This window comes from Lepisosteus oculatus, chromosome 15, assembly GCF_040954835.1.
Source record: "Lepisosteus oculatus isolate fLepOcu1 chromosome 15, fLepOcu1.hap2, whole genome shotgun sequence".
Lineage (NCBI taxonomy): Eukaryota > Metazoa > Chordata > Actinopteri > Semionotiformes > Lepisosteidae > Lepisosteus > Lepisosteus oculatus.
Window position 1 is genome coordinate 19,931,666 of NC_090710.1, and position 27,971 is coordinate 19,959,636.

General features: G+C 42.5%; 1 protein-coding gene across 3 annotated transcripts in view; it reads right to left on the reverse strand.

Moving 5' to 3' along the window:
• Positions 1–732: 732 nt before the first annotated feature.
• wwc3 (WWC family member 3) overlaps positions 733–27,971 on the reverse strand; it is a 53,126-nt gene continuing 25,887 nt past the window's right edge. For 2 of the 3 annotated variants that reach the window (XM_015363938.2, XM_069178895.1), the window contains 18 exons: positions 24,723–24,852; positions 20,785–20,934; positions 19,894–19,967; positions 16,289–16,537; positions 14,369–14,458; positions 13,491–14,032; positions 12,540–12,660; positions 10,123–10,200; positions 9,605–9,691; positions 8,388–8,580; positions 7,159–7,332; positions 6,336–6,481; positions 4,811–4,973; positions 3,977–4,141; positions 3,545–3,637; positions 3,149–3,379; positions 2,408–2,535; positions 733–1,551 (listed from right to left, as the gene is read on the reverse strand). In XM_015363938.2, coding sequence (XP_015219424.1) covers positions 1,485–1,551; positions 2,408–2,535; positions 3,149–3,379; positions 3,545–3,637; positions 3,977–4,141; positions 4,811–4,973; positions 6,336–6,481; positions 7,159–7,332; positions 8,388–8,580; positions 9,605–9,691; positions 10,123–10,200; positions 12,540–12,660; positions 13,491–14,032; positions 14,369–14,458; positions 16,289–16,537; positions 19,894–19,967; positions 20,785–20,934; positions 24,723–24,852 — 2,881 coding nt within the window. In that variant the 3' untranslated portion in view covers positions 733–1,484. The remainder of the gene's footprint in view (positions 1,552–2,407; positions 2,536–3,148; positions 3,380–3,544; positions 3,638–3,976; positions 4,142–4,810; positions 4,974–6,335; positions 6,482–7,158; positions 7,333–8,387; positions 8,581–9,604; positions 9,692–10,122; positions 10,201–12,539; positions 12,661–13,490; positions 14,033–14,368; positions 14,459–16,288; positions 16,538–19,893; positions 19,968–20,784; positions 20,935–24,722; positions 24,853–27,971) is intronic. The other variant, XM_006639109.3, reaches the window with a different exon arrangement.

Sequence of the window (27,971 nt, forward strand, 5' to 3'; positions counted from 1 at the left end):
TGTGCACAAACGTTTTGAGAGATGTTAGAATCTGATGATTCTGAATTTAAAAAAATATTCAAAAACGTTTATACTCATATCCTTAAGTCAGCATTTAGCAAATGGGAGCAGAGTAAGCTACATAGTAAGCTAGAGAATGTCAACCACATTACTAATGTCAATCGTATAATGTAGGATTTAAATATTTTGTCTTTTGTACCATTTTGTCAATATTGTTATGTATCCCTCCCAACTGCTGCAATTTCAATTCAAAAGCTACCTAGCTGTTACTGTACATATATATATATTTATCAATTAAGCAAAGAGATAGATTTTCTGATTTTGGTCCTGGGAAAAGATTGAAAAAGAAATATATTCTCAAGCATAAAGTCAGTTCTTCAAAAAGAACCCCAGCTTCAAGATTTGGAAGTGTCTGGTTCTAATTCTGTGAGTCTGTACAGTAGCCTTACAATTCATTCTAATCAGAATAAATGAAGTGACTACCATTCGTTTCCAGTTGTGTCCTGTGGCCCAAGTTTAACTGCTGAAGAAGTCCCTTGCTTGGCTCTGTCAGTATCTTTTAGGATTTTATCATAGTTTAAATTTGATATTATCATAATTTGTAAGCATTTATTAGTTTACTCACCTCTGATGTAACACATCCTTCTTACCTACGATACTTGCAAACTGCTATGAAATGTAACAAAAGATTCTGAAGGTGTTCTGCATAAAATAACAAAACCCAAGCTTTGCTCTTTGTTTAATAGTAAATCTTCACAACAGTGAAAACACTGCAGATGTTATTACAGACATATAATAAACGTTTTGAATACAATGTTTAATATATATTTATCTATATATATATTGCAAAGTACAAGTAATATTTATTAATAACAAATATAATAAAAGTAGATAAAAAAGTGACAATAAAAGATGATGCAAAGAACTTTTTTTCAGTATCAGGTAACAGAAACAAAATCAGCCAAAAGTTCCATTCCACTGTATGTCAAAATACTGAAGTGCTACTTCTTATAGCTTTATATAAAAAAGGGTGTTTTATTCCTTTCCTTCAAGGAAAAGTACTATAAAATAAATTACAGTACAGTGAATTTGTCTAAACTGACTTTGTTCCCGTCTTCCAGCCTTTTGTAAGCAAACATCAGAAAAAAAAACATTTGTACAAGTGTAAGAAGATATTTGTTCTTTTATAAAATAGCTTTTTCAGAGATGTTACTTTTACAACAAGGAAAACCTAGCCTTGTTGTTGTCAATAGTTACATAAAATATATGCATATGTATTTGAGTGTGTATACACACACAAATGTAGACATTTTGTTTAGCTTTTTTCTATTTTTACAAAACTTGCATATTAATAGCTTTAGCACAAGTTTGATTCTTTAAAGTAATGCTACCTACAGTACGTTCTAATTACTTCATGAAGTTAAACACAAAAACAGACAAATACTTCATATTTGATAACATATTGAGTGTTGAAGGGGAAGCTCTCATACATCATCAGCTGGTAGAGGAGGTATGTTGAATCTTGGTCTTGTAAAAAATGCTATCTTCTCTCTGTAAGCAATCAAAATGAAACAGAACAACAATTAGACTTGTGGTGACAGTACTGCTGGGCTGGTTCATCTCTAGCATTACAATAATAAGGTATAATAATGATTCCTTACACTTATATAGCGCTTTTCTGGACACTCCACTCAAAGCGCTTTACAGGTAATGGGGACTCCCCTCCACCACCACCAATGTGCAGCCCCCACCTGGATGATGCGACGGCAGCCATAGTGCGCCAGAACGCTCACCACACATCAGCTATCAGTGGGGAGGAGAACAGAGTGATGAAGTCAATTCATAGATGGGGATTATTAGGAGGCCAAGATTGGTAAAGGCCAATGGGAAATTTGGCCAGGATGCCGGGGTAACACCCCTACTCTTTTCACGAAAAGCCTGGGGATTTTTGATGATCATAGAGAGTCAAGACCTCGGTTTTATGTCTCATCCAAAGGACAGCACCTTTTTACAGTATAGTGTCCCCATCACTATATTGGGCCATTAGGACCCACATAGACCGTGGGGTGAGCACCCCCTACTGGCCCCACTAAAAAAACCTCTTCCAGCAGCAGCCTTAGTTTTTCCCAGGAGGTCTCCCATCCAGGTACTGACCAGGCTCACACCTGCTGAGCTTCAGTGGGCTGCGAGCTATGAGCGGCAGGCATAATGGTATGATTCAATGGTTTTTATAAAACAACAAAGACTGTTGCTGTTCTCCTCCACTTATGGGATTTGCGTTCATCCCCTCAAGCAGAGTGTCAGGGCACTGTGAAAGGGATTACAGCTGGTCAGCCTCAGTAACCACAGCCCCAGATATTCACTGCTCATGAGAAAGCTCGTCTTCTAGGTTCTGTTTTGCCCTGACCTGAAAGTCTGGACAGGCAGTGGTTCCTTTTGGCTCTGCCCCCTCATCTGCAGGATCTCTTTGGATGCCTTCCTCAGCCTCCGCTCCACCACCTCCTCCTGCCGCTGCTCGTGCTTGCTCTGCTTCACCTGCAGGGGACGTAGCGCAAGACGGTTAATCATGAGGTGTGGCTGCCCTCACTTTCCAGTTACGGCAGGAGTCAGCACAGACGATGTCAGACTGTCACATTTTGTGTACTCAGGTTGTCAGCACGACTGTAAAAAAATAACCGGTTTGTAGAATCACATATCTCTCCATCTCTTCCTTTTCTTTTGCTGTCCAGTTTTGCCCAGTGCCTCATACTGGAGGTGTACCGGACACAGCCCAAGGGGAAGAGACCCTGTGGCAGACCCAGGACACGTTTGAGAGGTTATATCCCCTGGCTGACCTGGGGCCACCTGGGGATCCTCAAGGAGAAGCTGGGGACTGTTGCTGGGGACTGGGGAGTCTGCTCTACTCAACTCGGCCTGTTACCACCGTGACCCTCACTAGGAGTAAACAAAATGGCTGAATGGATGTGTTACTCTCAGTTTCTACCTTGTGGTTAAGTAGTGGGTTTAAACTGTCCTCCATTTTTGGACTGCTGGACTGTTGTTGTGGGTACCAGTTTCATTGTCAGCTCTGTTCAGCGCACGTCGGCTCCAGCTGTCCCCCTCTCTCTGTGTCACCTCCCTCTCCCATCTGAAGGCGCCCCTGGTGTACCTGTCTCTCCACCTCCCACAGGAAGTTGCGGAAGCGCTGATCCCGCAGAGCCCAGTGAGGCAGCTCTGTAGTGCCTCGGCCCTGAGCTTCCTCCAGCCTCTGCCTCAGCTCCCGGAGGGCACCCAGCTCCTCGTTCAGTTGCCTCTGCCGAGTCCTGGAGGCCTGGAGATCCAGCTCCAAGTCCAGGGACGTTCGCATGGATTGCTCCGCCAGAGAGGACCTGTAGGACTGCTGTAGAAGAACATGGCCGCCAAGGCACAATGTCAGCGGACTGATTTGCGTTCACACGGGGAATGTCACAGATGCAGTTTGTATTAGGAGATTTTAAGATGTTCATGTGTTTTCATTCTGGCCTCGCCTTTGCTTTGTGCAACACGAAAACCTAATATGACTTACTTGTTTATACCGCAGGGTCCGCCTTTCCAATGTATTTCTGATAAATGGAGATCTTTTTGGTAGCGTCGAACTGTCACTGTCGCTACGGTACAGCTGAAAAGTTAAAAGTTAAAAGATTTAACAAACATTATTCGGAAGCACAGGATTATCACGCTATTTGAAAAGCAAAATGTATGTTTGAGATCAAAATTCTCCACACCCAGCGTCTCTGAGTCCGCTAACTCAGCACGAAACATTGTCCAACGGTTCTCGATGTTTCTTACTGTCAAACCCAAAATTGCGAATAAAATTATTTTCTTATGCGGTCCAAATGTTTGCCAAAAAGCAAATAACTGAATTGTTATTTTCCATTTAACAAAAAGTGGATGGAAAATTCCGCACGAGGACGGGGAGCTGCCTGTGCCCCAGGGCCCCACCAGGGGGCGTACTCACCCTGCACACGTACTGGCTTCGCGCCCCCGGGGAGAAGGTCTGGGAGCGGACGATGGTGCTGCTCCGCACAAAGGGGGAGCCGTGGGTCCAGCGGCCGCCCCGGTCCTTCCGCCGCACCGCCGCCTGCTCCGGGAACGGGGCCTCGGTATTGGTCTCCTTGTCCACCTGCCGAGACATGACATCATCGCACCCAGACACATGACTGCTGACCGTTCCCCGCCGGCCTGCCTCTCCCATGAACCTGTGCTGCCCGGGCCGAGCTAGGTTTTGAGCACTGCTATTGGCTCACTTGTGAAGGCATGCAATACAAGCAGCACAATAACAATAATTCCCTTCACTTAGGGAGGAGAACAGAGTTATGAAGCCAATTAATAGATGGGGATTAGTAGGAAGTCATGATCTTTAAAGGCCAGGGGTAAATTTGGCCAAGACACTGGGGTAATAACCTTTTTTGGAGAAAAGCTCTGCGATTATTACCACAGAGTCAGGACCTCAGTTTTACATCTCATCCAAAGGACGGTGCCTATTTATAGTATAGTGTCCCCATCACTATACTGAAGCATTAGGACCCACACAGACTGCTGGGTGAGCGCCCCCTGCTGGCCCCACTAACTCCTCTTCCAGCAGCAGCCTTAGTTTTTCCAAGGAGGTCTCCCATCCAGGTACCGACCAGGCTCACACCTGCTGGGCTGACAGTTGTGATTTGCAGGATGATACCATACTGGGGGTCTAAGAACGCTGTAACACTGTTTCTTCGTGCAGCTGTTTTTTTTTATAATAGAGTGGTATTTTAGAAATGACATGACATTGACAGATAATTAAACTCTAAAATACCCTGCGTTCGGTTACCCTGAGGGGAGGATTCCTGGTCCTGGCAGGGGCGCAGCGCCCCTCGGCTTCAGTGCAGGCCGCCTCGCCGCACAGCCCCTCAGCGCACTGGGCTGCGAACGCCGTGCTGTTGCTGCAGCCACTGTCCACCGACTCCGCCTGCCAGCTCCTGCGAGGAAAGCACAGTCACTCGCTATGCACTTTCCACGTGAGCAGTTAACAGTGGCATTGTGGAATGGAAACAGTGCACATTATTACACGTTTACAGCATACAATTGAATTAGGAATGCAAATAAGTCAATCAGCCACCACTTCATAGAGGTATTAGGGTATGTCATGAATTACATGGCTATAGTTTACACAGAAACAAATACTAACATGGCATCATTCCATAAATAATGGGGCTTTATGCAATGATTCTACACAGGATTAAAGTATACACCTTCATGTACTTGCCTGTTATACAGGGGCCTGGTGTCATTCTAGCTTATTAGGATTCAGCATTTAGCATTTGTCAAAAAAGGCAATAGCATTCTTTCTGGAGTTTCCTCTAAGGGTAGAGATCACTCCACATTCTGTTTACACAGTGTAAGAGGAGCAGAAGGTTCAGACAAGATGGCAGTTCTTGTCTGAAGCCAGATTTCCCAGAAGGCAGTGGGGAATGATCTGCCACCTCAGTGGCTCTTGTTTTGTTCCATAACTTTTTGCTACACTTTTTACACCGAGTAGCGTTTACATGTGGGAGGGTCCCTGAGCTATTCCACCCATGACAATTTACATTTTTAAAAGATTTGATGGACATCACTAAAATTAGAAACCAAGTCCATCTGTTATCTGTAAACATCTAACCTTGAAAAAGGTATTTATTTAGTCTTTTACTTACTACTTTAACACTTAATTATTGAACCCAATGCACTTATTTAACGTAGGATGAGATGCTCATAGCTCCAAAATAAATTGTAACGATTTCTGCAGCTTTACCTTATTTCAGAGTATTTCCAGCAAAGTTGTACCTCCTTTTCATCTTAAATAATTGCAGCACTAAAGCAATCCTCTCCAGAATCTTTGTGTATATTGTTAATATAACCTGGTAAAAATGAATATCAAAAACTGTATATTTAAAATTATGTATCAAAATAACTGTTTTAATGCTACTCTATTTCCTGTTTTTAAGACTGAAAAAATCCAAAAAGCTTTAAGTGTTTTATAAAATACCTTGCGTTGTGTACTAGTGTGTTTGAAATGCCTATAATTAGTGCCCCATAATTTAAGAAGAGATGTCTTCCCCCCAAAAGTCCCCAGGTTGGGATAGCTAGATAAAAGGGGTATTAAGGTGTTTGCACAGTTGCTGTGATGTCTTGCTTGTTAGATGAATTCAAGTGAGCACAGGACAGATCGGTCCATAAGATGAAAAACTGTTAAAGTGGTACACTGGACTGCAAAGATAAGTGTTCTTCTACATCACTGCTCTGATTGTTTGGCGGTCCTTAGCATGTGATGCAACAATAATGCCCTCCTAGCTGTTTCGTACCTCTCGGATACAGCCTCAGTCTGTTCCTCCTTCCTCTCCATCTCCCGGAGCTCGTCCTCGGAGAACTCCAGTTTCCCTCTCTCCAGCTCCCTCTCGACGGCCTCCAGCTGGGCTGTTGTGCGAGCAAGCAGAGCTGACACCGAGTCCTGGGGACAACAGAGATGGATGTCGTACACACCACAGCGAAGGAGAAGAACTATCATACAGCACATCACTGCTGGACTCTGTTACTGAGATCCAAATCGACCTCTGCAGCCTTCGAGTCTCTCTTGGACTACTGGATTTTGCTGTTATTTATTTGGGACACGAACATTACAAAACAAAAGTTTTGGCCAACATTTCTGTCTAAAATAGGTTCTATCAAAACAGCAGAACTGTTTGTTCTTGACACAAGCCCAAACACGGTCTCATGGTGTTGATTCTCATGTCTGTCCATCAGAAATAAAAGCTACCAATTACATTACAAGGCCTTGAGGATTACAGAGGAGACTCGCTTTACCAGTTGATCGGATCATTTTGGGAACAAAGTGAAGACGTTCCTTTCTGGGTGACAGTGCAGTGCTGGGGATCTGGGTTCCTCATGGGATGTGTCCTCTGGGAGAACTGGCCCTGGTGTGAGTGTGTGAGCCCTGCGGTGGACTGGCGTCCCGTTCAGGGTGTACCCCGCCTTGCACCCCGGTTGCTTGCTGGGATAGGTTCCAGCTCCTCCGCGACCGAGGATTGGATGACGCAGTTTAGGAAAGGGGCGGGTGGAGTTCCTTTCTGAGGAAACCCAGTCAAGAGTGCAGCAACATCCAGTCTGCACTGGCTTAAAGGCACTGACCGCGGCTTTGGCGTCCATTCCAGTGTTGGGAGGCTCCAGCAGGCTGTCGTCTGTGAGCCGGCCGCCGTTGCCTCTCCTGTGCAGATCAGCTGCGCCCAGTGTCTGGACTCTGTGCCATTGGAACACCATCTCTGGGAAGCCCTCACAGTCTGCCAGGGCCACCTCAACCACCCCCTGCCGGAGACACAGCAGCACCAACACACCCCCTCAGAAGAGCCCTTTCACTCCACCTCAGGACACAGGGAAAGCAGGCTGGAGCAGGAAGCCCAGCAGCTCCACAGTCATGTACAAACAGGAGGAGGTCATTCAGCCCTCCTCATCATTAGCTACGTGGTCTGAGCTTGTTCAATACTCCCACAAAGTAGAAGTGCCTCTAGTAAACGCACTACTCTGTAGTCTTTCTGCTTGAATAGATTGTTTTTTAAAGAAATTTTAGGCATTTAGCCTTCATAAAAATTCTTGGTCGTTTTTTTTCTAAATCATGTTTTTGAAATAGTGCCGTAAATCGGAATTTGAATCTGCACTGTTTTGCAGGAAAGAAATGTGAAAGCACCATTAAATAAGAAAGCGGGGTGTTGTACAAACAAATCACAACCCTCTGTTATATACTGTCCCATTTACAATCTTACATATCAGACTTGTAAGGGATATTGTGAGGAAGTGACAGCGTCAGGCAAGAGGAACGTTTTTTTCTGAACTTAATTCCCCAGGAAGAAGTATGGAACGTCCTGTTGCCCTCCCTTGCCTGACCAGTTAGGAGAAGACATGTAGTAATTTAAAAACCAAGAATCTAAAGCTACCAAGAAAAGAACACAGTATCAGAGACAGAGGGGACATTGTGGAACTGTGAAACATGGGCCAATGAACTGTGTGAGTTTTCATTCAGAGAAGAGGATGTTATTTTGCAAAGCCATTAAGCAGTTTAGCTTTTTCCCCGAGAGAAGAACTGAAAATAATAAGGAGCTGAAAGAAGATATAGCCTTTTGTTCTGTGTTTTGTGGTGATTTTGAAGTATCCCTGCCATGTGTTCTCAAAAAGTTTACCTCGACCCACCTATTAAAAGATCACTTGCTACAGCACACCAATTCTCGGGTGTGTTGCAATACCCACAAAGAACCGCCTGCTTATCTCCAACAAATGTTTGGCAGTTTCTTCAGGTTTTCTTTCTCTGTGCTGTGATTGTGTATAATGGTGGTAAAAGAGAACATGTTTTGAATGACTTAACTTACCAATATCTCCTCTTGAGCCTGCTGGCCTATACTACACACACACAGTTGAAGACTCTTGCATTCCAGAGCAGCAGAAGGAATGGAAATCCGGAATCCTTCGTTAAAGGTTAACAGTGTCTGTGCTTCCAAAGCTTTGCAACAGTAAGTGTTTGGCGAGCTGGAGTTCAGAGGCAGCACGTGAAGCTTCACATAGCTGCAAGAAAAAAAATACCATTTAAGAATGGGGGGTCCTAGTATGCTGAATGAGCTAAGCATGTCTTTTATACAAATAAAATCCCAGGGGAGTAAACATAATAGTTCTGCCTAGTTCCCATCCTCTGGAATTCTGCCTCATCAGTAATGATCATAAAACACTGTGGGTAATTAATACACTGATCTAAAAATCCAGGATTTGAACATTTAAAGTATTCCTTTATTCAGATGCTTAATCATAATTATATTTATTGTAATAAATATTTATATTTATTACAACTAAGGCAAACAAGTCCAGGATTCTTTTTTTTATTTTACTTTTTGAGTAATAATAATTCCTTACACTTATATTGCACTTTTCTGGACACTCCACTCAAAGCTCTTTACAGGTAATGGGGACTCCCCTCCACCACCAACAATGTGCAGCATCCACATGGATGATGCGACAGCAGCCATAGTGCTCCAGTACACTCACCACACATCAGCTATCAGTGGGGAGGAGAGCAGAGTGATGAACCCAATTCATAGACTGGGATAATTAGGAGATCATGATTGGTAAAGGCCAATGGGAATTTTGCCCAGAATGCCAGGACTCTGTCAGTAACACCCCTACTCTTTTCAAGCAAAGCCCTGGGATTTTTAATGACCATGGAGAGTCAGGACCACCATTTTTCATCTCATCCAAAAGACAGCGCCTTTTTACAGTATAGTATCCCCATTACTATGCCGGGGCATTAGGACTCACACAGACCACAGGGCATGCGCCCCCTACTGGCCCCTCTAAAACCTCTTCCGGCAGTAATCTTAGTTTTTCCCAGGAGGTCTCCCACCCAGGTACTGACCAGGCTCACACCTGCTGAGGTTCAGTGGGCTGCCACTTGTGAGACCTAACACTCACACACTATTTAATTCTACCTGAACATTCTAAACCTCTTAATGTCTCCTACAGTATGTAAATGTGTAGTTGGCAACTTTTTAAAAAACGTGCACATATTTTTTACCCATGCTTTCACTCTTCAACTTACATTTTAAAGCCTTCTTTGACAAGGCCCCCATTTAAATTCTTTAGCTGAAGCAGGTGAACCAAGAGGCATTCACTGCCAACATCATACCTAGAACACAGAAAACACAAGGTAATGTGCAACATTCTCAGCTGTTAGATAGATAGATAATACTTTATTAATCCCGTAGGGAAATTGATGTGTTAACTGTTAACTTGTTTTCAAATAAATCAAGGTCTTCGTGAATGGGACTGACTAATAACTGCCTCCTAAGAGTGTAAATAAGCTCCAAAAACATTGAAAACAACACAAAAATAATGATAAAATGCTGAGACCTGCAGTCTACCTCAAAAGCTCTTACACTACTACAATGCAAACACAATGGCCATACACAAAAACATATGACAGAAACAATGACTGTGTAGTGGTGTTAGACAAGAAACTATATTTCCACAATCATTAGTTTATAATTACTTTCCTTCGCTCAATTTGCAGTCAAGTACTGCCTGACTGATTGTTTATAGTGGAGTGATCGCACTTACAGAAGACCCAGATAGATCTGAAGAGGTTCACCCACAGCAGTATAGCTACCATAAGAGCCCTCCTCTGTTTCCTCAGACCTGTTGAGACAGAATGAGACAGAATGAGAGAGGTAAAGAGCCTCCTTGTTTCACTGAGCTACGGCATGACCTTCACTCACCCTGAAGAACACTTACTGTACATTAAACCTTATAGAATATAAAAAGCCCTACTTCCGTCCCCATACAAAATGACACGATAGCCTAACAGTCCAAACCAAGGTGTGCTGGTTATAATCAATGAAGGAGAAGTAGGTTTGAGTCTCACACTTGAACTTCTGAGAGAGTAGGTTATTGCATTTTTTTTTCTTTGCTTAAACAAAGCTTAAACCACATTTTTGAATGCGTGGACTGAAGTAAAAAGCAGACTGATGTGATACAAAAGGATTACAAGCCACATTCTTCACATTTGTTATCAAGAAGACCCTCTTTCTTAAGCACACACCTCTGAGCAAATGCAGTGAGCCATGTAGAGAGAAGAGATATTAAGTGTGTTTGTTACACATACAGTATATAGTACCTACAGTCATGAGCTGCTGGTACAGAAAACACTTCTAAAGCAACCACCGCTTGAATGGAAAACAAGTACTGGTACCCTCTTCCCCACTCTATTTATGTAGATGGCAGGTAGGTCCCTTTCCAGGCCATAAAGGCCCATGGGGAATGGGGGGCAAGATCCACCATTTTTCTTGACCATCCAACACTGGAGGTGGAAGTGATGTGGTCAGCATCACGCTCCGGCCGGCCTATTTCCCCCGGAAGGATTAACCCCCCGGTACTCATTTGGAAAGCAGGCTGAGTGGACTTGGGAGCTGTCTGGAAGGAACTAGAGCAAGCTACATCACTTGCCCATTCCTGGGATTGACCTGGGCGGCCAGGAGCTACACACCCTTGCTGTCTGAGCTACAACAGCTCCATTCATGTAGAAGGCAGAGGAGTTTATTACCATATGTACATGTACATTAGAATTCTTATTTGCGTTGATCTCTTGGGACATACATAGTACAGCAGGCGATGTAGACAGCACATTACATTGTTAGTGAAATATATGATGGAAGAAGACCTGTTTATTAGTTTAACTCATTGTACAAATAACAACAAGTCCTGTGTTTGGCGACAGACCATAAACAGTTCATAATTTTTCCTTACAAACTGGGGAAAAACTCATTCCTTTACTGAATGAAGGGTCGAAAAAAGATCAAAAACATCTAAATGTATTATTATCTCAACTCAAGGTATTAACATACTGTACAGATTTACAAAGCACACATGTATTATAGTGCTCAGCATTACGGATTAGAATCAGACATATTTTGAATCTTTGAATCTAACATAATTAAATTGTACATGGCAGAGTTCTTAACAATGTATTTAGTTCCATTCATCATTCATTGCCAGGACTCAAACAGAAGTGACGGTCTGAAAAAATCAAAATGTCAGACTTAGTACCTACTTGACAGCCCCATCCCAATTCAAACACTTCACCTTTAAAGGCTGACTGACTAGCTTAAGAAATAGATCCATTATAACAGTAGATCAGCTTATGGACACAGACACAGGGAGAAGCTTTGTGTTATAAGTCACCTGGATAGATATACCGCAAGACTGACCCCAAAAGCACACAAACTAAAAAAACTGAAACTATTTGAATGTCTTCAATAACATACAGTAAACCAGCTGGGAAACACAGTATTGGCTGAAGATGTTGCACGTTATCATGGCAACTAAATGTGTATAGCAGAGGAACCAAAGTGTGAAAATCCAGACTGTAAGAAAAACTAAATCATAAGAATGTATAAAACCATAAAGATTAATATTATTTTAAATTTTAAAACACAAACACATGTGTTATAACACCCTCCCTATATAACTCTTATTGTAGGTTTAAAAAAAGTGGTGGACACTGCAACATTTTTTGTCTTGTTTTGCAGCAATACACTGTATTAACATAAGAATAAGTTACACGTTATAACCACTAGATGGTGTCAGGAGATTGTTTTTATAGTTGGGGGTTTATAAGTCAGTACATTTTTGGGACTGCAGTGGTGTGACAGTTTGTGCTATTGATGAACAGGATAGCTCTAGAGTCCTGGGTTTGATTCCAGCTTCAACCACTTGTCTGTGTAGAGTCTGCATGTTCTTCCTTAGTTTGTGTTGGGTTTTGCCAGGTACTCTGATTCCCTGGTATCTGTCATATACTGTCCCCTAAAACAGCCCTCACTGGGTGATATCAGCATGGCAAGAGAGAGAAAGAACCTATTTGAATAATAATCTAATTCGCAGCCAGGAGAACCTTCAGAGAGGGAAACTACTTCAGACTTAGAAGTGCTGTACATTATTCTTCTGCAGGACACAGAGAACTCCCTTGACAGATACTCAACCTTTTGCTCCAGGCCTCGAAGACTCCACTGTCTGTGGCCAGAGCGTCTTCGGACAGCCCTGCGGACACCCTCCTGGTCCTGCGCCCTGCTCTGCCAGCACTGTTAGAGCGCAGGGTCACCCCTGAAAGACAGTCCAGGGGTAGATTCACTTAGTCACTTCCCTCAGCTACACTCAGCCACCCCCCAAGTCAGACCGCTCACTAAATGACACAAATACTCATTTGTCCGAAAAACCTTTTTTATGCCTGACTTAAGCTAAGACAGGACAAGGGTTTTGAAATGATGTGGTGTTCGGATAAAATACCTCAAGAAGGCAGCAAATCGCAAGTAATGTAATGAGAAGAGGTTGCTAAACCAGTACAGTGATCTAGTTTAAATGACAAGCAGAAAAATAAGGTGTCGGGTTAAATCAGGCTTTGCAATCAAAAGCAAGGACAATTTTTGCCTTCAGCTAGTGTTGGGTTTTTACAACACCTAGACATTTTATGATGTTTCTGCTGCGCTGCGGGATGAATTTGCAATGCAGGAAAGTGTTGTTTTGTTCTTTCCTCGAAAAAGAAATTTGGCCGAATTGTGCAGGTTTTAGTAAGCCAAACACCTGTCAATCCAAACTGGTCAACAATCAAAAGTTAGATCCCCCTTTCTTCATGCCAAACACTTTTACTTTTTTGCATTGAAAATGATGATGTTAGCTAAACTACAATGGTAACTGTAATCCTAACCTGTCAACGTCACAGAATGTACCGTATTGATACGACATTTCAGCAGAAGATTGCAAAAAAGAAGCACTAGGAAATTAAATGGTTACACAGCAGATACCTTGACACACTTTCAAACTGCTACACTACTGTACATGTTTCTGACGAGCATGTGGGTCACATGGGAACTTTTAAGGGCCAATTTGGGGAGAAACGCGCATTTAACATCCAGGCCCGGAGTCTGTTCACTTGCCTCCAATGGCAGGTGACCCCTGGGGGGCGCCGTCCTTGAGCGCTTTGCTCTCGGGCAGGTAGGCGCCGGCGCCGGTGCTGGCGGCAGGCTGGCCGTGGCCTCGCAGGCCCTCCAGCAGGCCCCTTCCCGCCAGCTCCACGTACTCCTCCGTCATCTGGGCCAGCGGAGAGTCGCGGGAGGCCGTGTGGTAGGGGGTGTCCAGGGGGGAGCTGGGGGGGGAGAGGGAGGAGAGGGAGGAGCGGGACGAGAGGGAGGCCAAAGAGCGCGGGGTGTCCAGGGACCGCTGGGCCCTGCCCGGGCCGAGCGGGTCCGGCCCGTACGCCACGGTGTCCCGGGAGACGGCCTCTGGGGGCGGCAGGTGGAAGCGCAGGTGCGGGTCGGGGTCGCCCGGCCCCTCGGGCCGCTCGTACTGGGGCAGTCCGTAGATATCGGTGAAGCTCACGGAGCTGAGGGAGCCCCTGCTCGAGGCCAGGGAGCCCCGGCTGGAGGCCAGGGAGCCCCGGCTGCTGCCCGACGACATGGTGAGGCTGCTGGCGGACAAGCTGACGGGGAAAGAGAGGGGAGATTCCATCAGGGTGAGCTGGGGGAGGGGGGGGGGACCTTTTTATTTCATACTGAAAGGGCGGGGGTTTCCAGACAGTCCGACAGCTTCGAAAAACCAACCAGTGGTTGTTTCAGACCTTGCTGTGTGCTGAATTAAAATGGAAAGATACAGACCAACACATAAACCCGTCTGCAAAAATGAAAAAATTGGAACGAGATTTGGACAAAGCTTGCCTATCAATAAAAAAAGACAAGCCTGCACGTCAACAGTAGGAGAATCTAGTACAAGCCTTCCTTTCAAGAGCACACCTACAGCCACGTGGGGAGCAGCTCACCTCTTCAGCTGCGAATGCAGGTATGTGGTGATCCGCGTCGCTTCTTCCAGCTGTCTCAGAAGAATGTTTCTTTTCTCTTGTTGAAGAATCCTGAGAAGAAAAATGACAAAAGCATCCATTACTATTACTGAAGTGGCATGGTACTAGAGTCAATTTGAAAATATAATTAAGTAGTGGCTACACATCATAAAGGGGCAAACATTTATATATATATTTCTATACAGTATTATTTACACGTTTTACATGAACTCATAAGAAACTTCAATATACAAATATACTTTAAATTAATACATTAACATTGGATTTTTTTTAACCAAAGTACAATGACAATAAAAACACAAATACTTTTATTTAAAACTTTAGAGGGGGCAATTTGGCTCCTATTTAGTAGTTAGTAGTTAACTGATGTAAACGTCTCATCCATCTATCTATTGAAAGACATGGCTGGATAGCTTGTTTTATACACTCACAGCCCTTTGGGGAAAGAACTACATCCTGTACACAGTTATAAATGCACTTATGTGTAATTCCCAGTTGTGTCCCCTGGTTCATGTTTCACAGTTCATTTTGAACAGTGCTGGACTGACTTTGTTGGTGCCTTTTGAGGATTTTTTCAAAACCTGGATCAGGTTCTCGTGTAGTCTTCTCAGTTCATGACTAAATCATGAACTGCTGTTCTTTGGACTGATTCCAGAGCAGCAATCTTTTCTATAACATGGTGACCAAAACTGGAATCAATATTCTAACTGCGGTCTTATAAGTGCATTATATAATTTTAACATAATATCCTCTGATTTACATTCTATACTTTAACTATATATCCTCACGTTTTGTTTGCCTTTTTATTCTTTTCCTACACTGCCTAAAAATTAAATGTTGAGTCAACAGAAACACATTACATCTTACTCATCAGCAGCCTCTTGCATCTCAGCATTTCCCATTTCATATTTATAGTTTGTCTTTCAGCTATCTGCATTTGAAACAATGCTTGAAACTTAAGCCCCTTAACATCCAATATTAATGCATAATCTATTGTTTTATGTCTTGAGACCATGGAGATTTGAAAAACTAGAGCAAAAGCTGGTAGGTTTCCTTGCTGAGAACATCTTTCCAGCTCATTTCACACAAGGAAATGATTTTCACAGTCTCTCAAGCAGTCAAGAAAAGCACAGTTAATGCTCTTCACTCCAGAAAGGCCATAGGGGAGGTATGTCTTTCGGAAAAGACAGCTCTGGAGAAACTGAAAGGATCCCTGTGCCACTGTACCCAAGCAAGCAAGCAAACATATCATAGGTAAAAACAGAAAAATCTCTTTATATGAAATCTATAATATAGTGTTTCTGCTGGAGCAAATATCTATTTTTTTCAGACGTTACATGTTATAATGCCAGCTTGCAGGACAAAAACTGCCAGCTGGATAATTCGGGATATGTTTTTTCTTTGGCATTTCTTGCCAGCATACTGTGTGGTCCGTGCCCAGATAAAACCAACAGATCCAGAGAAAGTGTGCCTCAGAATGCTGTACTGCTGTATTTCATCAGCTGCTAGTCTGCTAAACATTATCGTCAATCTATACCACATTATATGAATATCCTACAGTATGTCTGTGCAATAGTTCTGATCTCAGCCAAATGGTATTTGGGTAAGAGAAAGAAGACACTACTTTCTGGGTGTGCAATTAAAAAATGAGAAAATTAGAAAATCTATTCAAACATTTGGCTTTCTCTTAAAACGCACGCATTTGATTTTTGTCCTCAAATATGTGCTTTTTTAGCATATAATTGCCTCATGTAATTTTATAACCTATACAGTGAATAAACTAAGCCTCCTGAATCTACCAGATCTGTTCAAATGTAAATGCAAGATGCTTTTGTTAATGGGAATCACAATCATTTTTAATATAAGCGCTTGGCGTATAACCTCTGGCTGGCGCTGTGCCCGGCTGTGGCGTGTGCCCTCTGCACCTCCTCCTCCAGCCGCCTCCTCTCGGCCTCCAGGTGCAGCTGCTGCTCGGGCGAGCGGCGCTGCTGGCTGAGCAGGGTGAGCTCCTGGAGCAGGGCCTCCTTCTCCCGCAACAACTGCAGGCAGTCGCGGTCGCGGTCTGCTTCGGCCCGGCCCGGCCAACTCTCACTGTCCAGCTGGGCCAGCTGGTGCTGGATACTGGACACTCTGGGGGGGGGGGAGTGAAGAGCTCGAAAGGTCAAAACACATCACCTGTGTTTTGCAGTGAACTGAGGCTCACTGGATTTACAGTAGGTGAGATGTCAGCCCCACTGTACAGCTCGTCTTGCACAGTGCAGTCTGTAGAAAAGACAGACTGTACTGATATAAGTCCTTATCTTTCGGGAATATGATATTCTTATTCCTCTCAACCATCTACTCCCCAGTTTAATGGAGTGAAATGCAGCTACTGTACCTGTACACTGTACGTCGGCTGATATATCTTTCTGTCTGTTTTCAGCCTACCAACCAACATCACACAGCTTCAACTAGTAGCTTTAGTCAGCAGCTTCAACCAGCTTCCATCAAACTTCAAATCAACCTCCATTCAATCTTCATTCCAACTTGTAATAAGTCCCACATGCTGTACCATTTACAGGTCCCTGCCCCATTCTTCTCACTGTTTAGATTAACTTCTTGTGTGATACTCTAAAATCAGCTATTATACAATTGATAACTTTCCTACTCTGACAGTTTCCCACAATTTCCAGTCATAGAGGAACTATTTCATCGGCACGAAACAATTGCCTCTGCAGAAGTAGTGGAGTATTCTAACACATGGTATATGAACACTGCTGTAATCATGCATGCAACATGCATCTACACACATACATACAAGAGTAAATACATGAGACTGAATATAATGCAGAAGAATGATGAATCCTTCTGTGTGGATGAAGTTTTACATGGTCAGTTTTGAAATTTCAGCATGACTCATACCCCATACCCAGAATGGGCCTCAGTGTTTCGTAATTCTTTGGACAGACTGAGATGAAATGCTCTTTGGGTGCGTAAAGTTGGAAATACTGTATGCGTCAAATGAAATGTTCTGCACGTGTGTGCATGTGTGAGCTTGTGTGTACGACAACTACGTTTCATCAGACTGAACTGACTTTCCAAGGATGTGGCTACCTGTGCAAAATGTGCACAAACAGGTGTATTCATTCTCTGCTTGTAGACTCTTATCTCAGCACTTGGATCATGCTCACAAAACACTGAATCACTGTTTTATGTGTTCTGGAGTTTTTAATTGTGACTCACAAGCTGAGCATGTGAGTTTCCACAGGTCTCTCTCTCTGTTCCCTTCCCACTGAAGTCATACACTGGCATGTGTGGCCGTCTTGTCTCCATGGCAATACCAATCTCGTTAAAACGAGGCAATGGCGCCATTCACAATATCTCTCCTGCCAGGCCTGCTGGATAAGCAGTTCTTCTGAACTTCGTTAATATCCTCCGGCTAGTCGTTACAAATAACACTATGTTCTTTCTACCCAACAAATAAACTACTTCAAAGGGGCTCATCTTTGAATGTTACCAGATATATTATCTAAAGCCTGGGTGGCACAGTTCAGCTCCAGGCCTGGGGTGCTACAGTATCTGTGTGGAGTTTGCATGGGTTTCTCCCAGGTGCTCCAGTTTCCTAACAAGCTAATTGGCTTCTTGAAAAATTAACCCAACTGTGAGTGAGTGTGTGTTTGTGTCTGTACAGTATGTACCTTATGATGGACTAGCGTGCCATCCAGGGTGTATCCGGCCAAATTTCCCTCTGACCTTTATCAATCTCGGCCTCCTAATAATCCCCAACTGTTAACTGGCTTCATCACTCTGTTCTCTTCCCCACTAATAGCTGGTGTGTGGTGAGTGTACTGGGGCACTTTGGCTACTGTCACATCATCCAGGTGGGGCTGCACATTGGTGGTGGTGGAGGGGAGTCCCCATTACCTGTAAAGCACTTTGAGTGGAGTGTCCAGAGAAGCGCTATATACTGTACATTTTTATTATTTAAGTCAGTGGCTTAATTTTTGTCAGAGCCTTAACAAAAAAATGTAACCTCCTTGTTGTTATGCACATATAAACTTTATACTGATAGATAACATCAACATGCAGAATTATTTACTGTGAATTTAAGTACTTATTAGATGTTCCCTAACAGTCAACATTGAATAAGTACTTAAATAAGCAGTAAATAATTCTGCATGTTGATGTTATCTATCAGTACATCTGGCAAAATGACCAGATTAAGGAATTCATTTTAGATATGATTTTTCACGTATCCATCATCTTTAAGATTAAAAACTGATATGCTAAAAATGTAGTATGAATCTCCTACAGTCAGAGAAGGGAAATACGGCACTGGAAAAGAACAAATAATGACTGTCTGGATTTAACTAATTTCTTGTAAAAAAAAAAAGAAAGAGTCTTTAATATCTTAACTACCTTCTTTTTTCAAAATCCAAATAAAAAATGCAAAGCCATCTGAGATGATGGTGGGGTAGTAGGGTTCATGTTTTGTGCTGCCAGGAGCTCTTCTCGGATGCCAGGCGGTGGCAGTGCCATGTGGAGGAAGGCAGAGCCGTGTGGAGCTGTCCCACTGTGTTCACTCACAAAGGCTTCACAGTGTCAGAGTGAGGCCCAGGGGGCAGGAATGCATGGTAAATGAAGAATGTGACCACCAAGCTTATTTCCTAAAGAGCACAGCATTCAGAGCTGCTCTGCTCACCAGCCAGAAATCCTGGCTCAAAACCCAAGGTACACACACTCATAAAACATTTACACATAACTGGCCGGTTCAAGTGCAACGCTGACATCAAAAAAGCCTTTGGACATCTCTCTGATGACCCAAAGGAAACACCACATTTGTGTTTCTGTTCCCACAGGCTGGTTTGGCAAAAGGCTGGCAGTGACAAATTGGCCTCACAGAGCTACAGTGGGTCTTCCATGAACAGACACCCTTTTAGAGAGGCCAGAACTCCGACCTGCTCTGCTGGACAAGACGATGAGATCGGAAGACATATATCCTATGTCTTAAATTAGCACAGCGCGTTTTGTGCAAATCAAACAAATGGACATCTAAGACTAGATTTCAGACCCACTGCATTTCCCTTGTAAATCTCAGCTTAATGAGGATAATGTTTTGTCCACTCTACACCTGAGGGTGCCTGCAAACTGATTCTAAAGTTGGGGGTCTAATGAGAGCTTATAACAAAAGTTTGGGAGGGATGACAACAACAAAGCTCAATCAGACTGTCAGTAATTAGCAATCGCTCCTGATAATCCATTCCTCTCCCAAACGCTAGAAATACCGATGAGATCCCTCTCTCTCTTGCATGTCTCTTGCATCCCACCTCCACCCCATCTCTACCTCTGCAGCTGCTCCTTGGCCACCCTGCATGGGGGTCCTGGTCTCCTTGTCCTCTGGCTGGGAGATCAGCCCTCAGACAAGACAAGCCACAAAATTACGCTCTGTGACGCTTTCATCTTGGGTGTTGTCATTCCTCGTGAAAAACCGTACATCATGCACTAACCTTTTCTTGGCTTCTTCATACTGCCAGTTGAGTCTCACTTTGTCCACCAGTCTTGAAGATTCTCGGGATCCAAACTTCAGAGAAAATAATGTCATTAGGTCATTAGGTATAAATTGTACAGTATATTAAAATATGTCAAATACAGACAAGATGAATGGCATAAATATCAAATATACTTCTAAAATAACATGCATTTTCAATGCAGAAAATGTTGCTGTCTTCATAAATATAATGGAGTAGCTCCACCTTACTTACAGTTGCTACCATCTTTTTGTTTGGTTAAATGTTACCTGAGACCGTGTATTATAAACTATCATTAATTGTTTAGTTTTTGTTGTTTTCCTCATTATCAGATTTAACAAGACAAGTTTCGTAAACAATTATACAATAAGTATCCTATTTAAAGCTCCAATATTCATATTAAACAATAGCACCATTTTTGGACTAGCACTATTGAAATCAAAAGAACTGAAATTTACTTGTACGGAAAAAACTGCCGAAGAGTCAGTTATTCAAGTAATGAACTGACCGCAAACAGTGTTTTGTATCTGTGGTGGACACAGTTCCATTGTTTTAGTGAAAAAAAAAATCATTCCCAAAATTGTTTTTTCTCTGCTGGAGAGACTGGTTATTCTTTCGAGAATGACTAATCTCCTCAGAAGGACTATAACTCGTGTTTCTCATGCTTTCTCATCATAAATCTTGATATTCTTAAATCAGGCCAAATTCATGAGTTCACTTTCACGAAAATAAAAAAAAACATAATTTAATGCAAAAAATAACATCTAGTAATGCACAAAAATGAAAATCAATCACAATTACTCCTGTTCCCAGGCTTCCCTGTTTGCCAGTTGGTCATATAACAGGACATCAGTTCTCAGCAGCGCATACCTCTCCGATGATGTCAGTCTGCGAGCCCATATCACAGTACTGCTGAGGTAAACAGGAGTCACTGAGAGCTGCCGGGCTGCTCTGGAGGTCCTGCAGGGAGTCGCTTAGACAGCAGCTGTTCTGGAAGCCAATTGTGAGCTTTGCTAGGCTCTGCAAATACAAAGCAGGGCATGGTCAACAGGTGAACCGGTGTGATGGTGAGCACAGGAAAAAGAGCTAGGACTGCGGTATGGACAGTCTATCCTGGCAAGTAACAGACGCAAGGCAGGATACACCCTGGACAGGACGCCAGTCCATCACAGGGCAGACACACTCACACCAGGGCCAGTTTTCCCAGAAGCCAATTAACTTGCCAGTATGTTTTTGGACTGTGGGAGGACACTGGAGAACCCAGAGGAAACCGTCATGGATACTCGAAGAGCATTCAAACTCCACACTGAGAGCACACCAGGAATTGAACCCCGGGGGTACCCCCAAACTGTGAGGCGAGAATGCTAACCACTGCACCACCATATGAAACAAGAACACGCATTCATAAATTAAAATGATCACTGTGTTCAGATGAGAAAACATCAATATCACAATTGTTAAAAAATATATTATTGAATTTTAAAAGCCTGCATGGTTTCTAACACATGAATGTGTTTTGAGTAAGCTCTGTGCAGCACCAAAATGTCAACATGATTGTATTAATGAACTGATCGATACTAATTATACAATTATATAAATATTGGTCGTATTGCACTGATGTAAATCAATAAAGGGTGAGTTGCCAAATTTACCTCTTCATTACTATTGTGGCACTTTAGTTTCAGCACCAAACAAAATGAGCACCACCTACCTCTAGTTTACTTTTGGTACTTAGCATTGGTAGGAGCACTCCAAATTTTAATTTAGTTCTTTAACTTTAATTTTTCCTTTCAGGAATGAAGCAGCACACAGAATCACGTGATGTAATCATAAGAATTTACAATCCCAAATTTGAGGTTCTGCAGACACGCTTGTGGAATACAGATAAACTTGCCACGACGCTAATCATATTGCCTGCAGCCAAAGAAACTGCTATTAGTCTGTGTGTGGTTGCAGGGTTTGTAGCTGTGAGCTGAGACAAGAGAAAAGCAGCTGGTTTTAAATGATAGAGGTAAGCAAGTCTTAAGATTAAAACCGAAGCCTGAAACCAGATCCGTTATCTTCCAAGTATCTGAGGTGTTAAACAAACCACAAGGGGGCAATGTTGCACACGAATACACAGGGTTTGCTTCTTTGTGAAAGAATTCTGAAATGGAGGCCACTTCTTTTTTGTCTCATGAGACAAAGGGACAACTCCAGAGGAATACTTTGTCCTATGTTGGAATATGAATTCCACACATAGATCTAAAAGATTTAAAAATGTTAGATGTGTTTTCTACGAAAGAACCAATTCCAGGGTAATGCAAGGAGTACAAAGGTACACACAGGGTAAAACCTTTTCAGAAACATAAATATCAACTCAAACATGACAAATATGAGCAGCTATGTGAAAGAAGTATAGCTTGAACCATGAACTATAAGCTACTTTATATAAAAATCAGACTCAGGGAAATAACTGAATGCACCTCAAATTTATAAACTGCACTGTTCATCCAATACTTTTTAATCAAGGGACTCTAATTTATATACAGTACATGATAAATATTATACAATATCCAAAATTGGCACTCCTCCCTTATTATTTTTTACCTTATCAAAATATCAAAAACGAGGTCTTTAAGTGTGGTGCAACAACGGCAGAGACATTGTGAACATCAGTGGGTAGTTATCTGTTTGGCGGGGTTTGGGTATGTTCCTGAGAAAAACCCGCCGGTTTTGAAGCAAATTAGCTCCATCCTCCTATTTCAGAAGTTAAACAGTGAATAAAAAATAAGACATCTCACTGCCCTTTGTCAACACCTTTGAAATCAGCAAGACAGCATACAACTTTTACTTAAAAATGTCTATTTAGTATTTCTACGTGTTTTCCCATATAATACATGTGCTTCCTGTGGCCTGCCAGTGTCAACCAGCTTCATGCACTACATATTAGGCTAAATGTTAAAATTAATAAATGGTAAGGGGGAGGGTCAAATTATACCATAAACAGGTTTTTTTTTTCTTTTTGCGTCTGGGGATTGATGCAAAACTTAGATACTGTGGGAAAACAGAACTGTACTGTAAGATGTCTAGCTAAGCTTGGCTTTCTCTGAACTCTTAGGAAATCACTGTTAACAATATTTGACCCCAATTTCCTGTGCATGGTAGTCTTGAAGTTTTCTGATGTAGAAACAAGCCCAGTCCAGTGTTTATTACAGTGTATCTTCAGAGGGACCTGTAATGCAAACTATTCTTAACTAAAAACAACTTATCTTCCATTTTCATCAATGGCCTCTTTCTGCTTTGAGCATTTATGTGCAAATTGGAAATTACATTTCTAAAAATTGCTTCAACTATATTTGAGGGTATTCTGCTTAAAAGATAGAACTCTCTCCATTATATGATAAATACTAATTACATTATCTTAAAGTTAATTTAAATAACAGTGATAAACGGTAGCCAGCAGCTGTATCATCCTGTAGCTCAAAACTGGCAGCCCACTGAAGCTCAGCAGGTGTGGGCCTGGTCAGTACCTGGAAGGGAGACCTCCTGGCAAAGTTAAGGTTGCTGCTGGAAGAGATGTTAGTGAGACCAGTAGGGGGGGCTCACCCTGTAGTCTGTGTGGGTCCTAATGCCCAATATAATAATGGGGATACTATTTATAAAAGGGCACTGTCCTCTGATTGAGTTGTAAAACTGATGTACTAACTATCTCTGGTCATTAGAAATCCTTGAGTGTTTCTTGAAAAGAGTAGGGGTGTAACCATGGTGTCATGGCCTTTACCAGTCATGACCTCTAATAATCCCCATCTCTGAACTGGCTTCATCACTCTGTTCTCCTCCACACTGATAGCTCCGGGGAGCGTACTGGCGCACTTTGGCTGCCATTGCATCATCCAGGTGGGGCTACACATTACCTGTAAAGCGCTCGGAGTGGAGTGTCCAGAAAAGTGCTAAACAATTATTAAACTAAAAAGAACGACAGTAACAAAAAGCTTACAGTAATCAGTTAAAATGGATAATATGAATCCCACTTTCTCTCACTTTCTCTCTGTGCCTCAGTGATTAGCACACCCCACTAAAATGAAAGGCAATAATGTTTTTAATGTTTCTTTATTAGCCCTATACAATTTCTTGCATTAGGAATGCGTCTTTTCGCATACCCCAGCTTTTCTCCATGGAGACACAGACACACAGACAGGGAGAGAAGCTTGGGGTCAGAGCGCAGGGTCTGCCATTGTACAGCGCCCCTGGAGCAGTTAGGGTTAAGGGCCTTGCTCAGGGGCCCAACGGAGTAGGATTCCTCTGCCGGCCGCGGGATTTGAACCGGCAACCTTCCAGTCACAGGCTCTCCGCCCCGGACTCTCTGACAAAGCCATCTCCTGACAAACTCATCCATCCCCACACGGCCAACACAGAACCAGGAGCGTTCGTTAAAATATTCGTTTGTTGAAAGAAGACTCATGTTGAGATGTGTATGCTGGGCAATGGGTACTTGGACAGGTGGCGGGCAGTGGCTAACTTAACCAGCAAGTCTCTGGGGCAGTTAACTTCCCCCTCTGCTCTTCTTTCACAAATAAGCAAATCTGTGAATGTTAAGACCCTACAGGATTGAAAACCTCAGAACTGTAGTAATAAACATTTGCCTTTTGCCATTTAAAGGCTGTAGTAAACATTGCATATTTTTTAACATTGGTTCTATTGACTCTTTCAAAGACTGAAACACAGAATTCTGCCTGACAGGTGTGGGATGACTGGGGAGCTCCTGTCCCTGCAGGTGAGAAGTGAGTGCCTTGCTGTGTGAGATGACATGAAAGAACACCTCTCACCTGGATGAGGTCCTGCCTCTCCTTCTCGCCTGTGCTGATCGATTTCTTTATGCTCCTCAGTTCACTGAAAATGGCTTGGGCCTCGTCCAGCTTGTAGTTGGTTTGGCTGCTGGACATCTTCCTGTCAATCCTTCGAAAGAAAATAAAATAAAAAACATAAATTGAGTTTCACTACCTTCCTCTTGGACCCCAAAGAGGGGTTAGACCCCCTACAATTATCCAGAATAAAACTGCACTTTACAGCACAGCAACAAATAGAGCACAGTAAAAGAACTTCGAAAAAAAACACACAAACTGCAAGATCTTGACCACATTTTTTAAAAAATCAGCTTGAGGCACGGGAATAAGATAAACACAGAAATTCATTTAAACGTCAGATACAGTTTCATAAGCTACCATTTTTAATGGATTAAAACAATATTAGTTTAACTGGCGTCAAACTATAAATTAGATAACTGGGGCTATTGAACTGGACCAGATACTCTAAAACTTTTTAAAATAGTTAAGAATGTAAGAAAGGTTACAAATAAGAAGAGGCCAATTGGCCAATTTGGCCCGTCTGGTAGTTAGTTGTTAATTGATCAAAGGATGTCATTCAGCCATTTCTTGAAAGAAACCAGGGTATCAGCTTCAACAACATGACTGGGTAGCTTGTTCCATTCTCCCTTTGTGGTGGAGACTCCTGTTCTCAGTATTAAATGCACTTTCACAAACTTGTAGTTTCCACTTGTTCCCTCTGGGATTCATAATGATTTAGATCATATTATAGAAAAATTGGAATACAGTATGTGTATGAAATTGTTTCCATAAAATATCTTAGAGAAGCAATAGAAACCACCACTCCTATCACACACAGTATTTTGCCATCTTACTGCTAATTACCATATATAATAGACCGAGAGGCATTAAGAATGTAATAATTATGACAAAAAATTGAATTTGTTTTATTTTAATGCCTCTCGGTATATTATATACTGTACATACAGACAGCTATGCAAAATATTTAACATTTCTCATTGTTCTGTTCTTATCACTTACTGTTTTTGCTTCTCTTTGCAGACAGAATTCTACAGTGATTTTCTCCTGAAAACCCATTTTGTTTTAAGCAATCAGTCAATCCCAAAGGATCTGTATTTTAAGGTACAAACAGCAGCTTTTAATGCACGTGCTTATATATTTGGGGTTTGTGCTTGCAGATGTGTGTAGAGAGGAATGTTCCTAGAGGTAATTAAATTTCATAGTAAATGTGATGGATTAGCTACAGCAACACTTCACATTAGCTGTTCACGTGTGGCGTTTTTGGAGCTGCGGGGATTAAGTTTTAGAACAATCTAATCGCTGTGAAGATTGTCATACGACGTCCTCAGACTAAGCTGTTTTGATATCAGCTTATGTGGCACCAAGAACTGAAAACGCTAGTGGAGGCTTTGAGTAACTCGTTGATGCATGTGGCACCACTGTTGCTACTCCACTGTTTTCTAATGAGAATTCACGCCGTATACATTTGTAACACATAAGAATAACAACATATGTTTCACCGACTGGGAAAAAGTCAGCCATTTCTATTTCTCCAGCTATTTTTAACTTCTGCACTCCGTAGCAAGCTCGCTGGTACCTCTGCTGCCAAGTGCTCAGAGATCCCTGCCTGGACCCTGCGGCCCTTCATCCTGAAAGAATGGAAAGCTGTGTGGTGGCTCCTGCCTTTTACATCATCCCAGCTGGCACATGGCCCTGGCCTACCATAGCCTGTTTCCTGCAGGCCCTCCATCAACAGCAGGTACTGTTCCCTCCCGCCAGATCTTCAAGAAACCCTGCCCCATCCCAGGCAACAATCCCTGCTTTGTTCCTACAAAGGGGCCTGTATATTTTTTCTGTTATCAAAATCTGGCCCTATCTGATGTTTGCTTGCGAGCTCGTGCACTCACACAGGCAGCCTGCACTGGCGGCGAGACGGCTGCCGCGGACGCATTCTGCTCTTCCAATGTGCTCAGAGTGGGATCTGCCCAGTTAAAACTACAGCCTTGAGCTGGGATAACTGCAAAGAAATGGCTTCAGGACTGACGGACCATACAGAACAAAACTGTGCATATTTAAAAGTATATCCTCATTTCTACAAGGAGTCTGAGAGCCCTTTCTCATAACACTTGCTTACTGACACTACTGACTGGCCTCTTGGTTAGGACCTTTCAGTCCTGTACCCTGGATGTTTTCTAAATCCTGGAAGCATTATTTAGTTGATTTAGCGTCAGAACCACAAACACTATACTAGATTTGTGGAGAATAGGAATCCAAAAGGATTTTAAGTGGCCCTTCAGACGTTGCAGTTGCAATACTAGAAAACGTCTTTCAGATTTTATTTTTTCTGCCCGGTGAGATAAAAAGATTTTTTACAGACATTGTTTATTTTACATTAACTGTAACTGTATTTGAAAAGTGATTTGAAAAGTGATTTATCTAATTTCTTTCACACAACTAGAAAACATTCTTTCATTGCCTCATTTACTCCTGAACACTACCAAGCTGAGCCCCTTGTTTACCAAACCTTGTTTCCAAACTTGTCTTTGTGTTTGTTGTACCTCATGACTATTCTGGGAGTAGCTCTAATTTTGTACTATCTGAGAGATAAGGCCCCTCACAGAGAGTCAGGATGTGCTCTGGAATTTGGAGCCAGATATCTCTGTGATTTTCCAACTGCTTTTAACATCTTTTCCCCGTACAGAACTTCCTACTCAGATTGAAACTTGGCTAACACACAATAACAGTGCATCCTCTTCCTGGGGAGTAGCCTTGCTTCAGAAATAATCTCAGTTAACAGCCAAACAGTGTTCAAGATAGCATACACAGTGGAGCACAACTCAGAAGTCACCAGTTCTGGTCACCCTGTTACAAAATAAACACTGCCGCTCTGGAATCAGTGAAGAGGAGAGAGACCAAACACATGCCTAAAGGAATGTTTTAGATCTCAAGCAAACTGAACCAAATCATTTTAGTCTTGAACAGAAAATACTATGAGTGCAACCACTTCAAGTAAAAATATCCTTTAAAGCATTGACAAAATCAACACAGTGGACTTCTTCAGGACCAACAATAAAACACATATCAGGGGACAAAAGTATAAAATGCTTTTAAAATGGATAACAGGAGGCATTTTTCACACAAAGGGCTTTAGGGCTCTGGGACTTCAACTTTTGCTGTTGGGAGCCAAAACCTTGACTTCTTTCAAAATTAGCCTGAGGACATTCTCGGTGC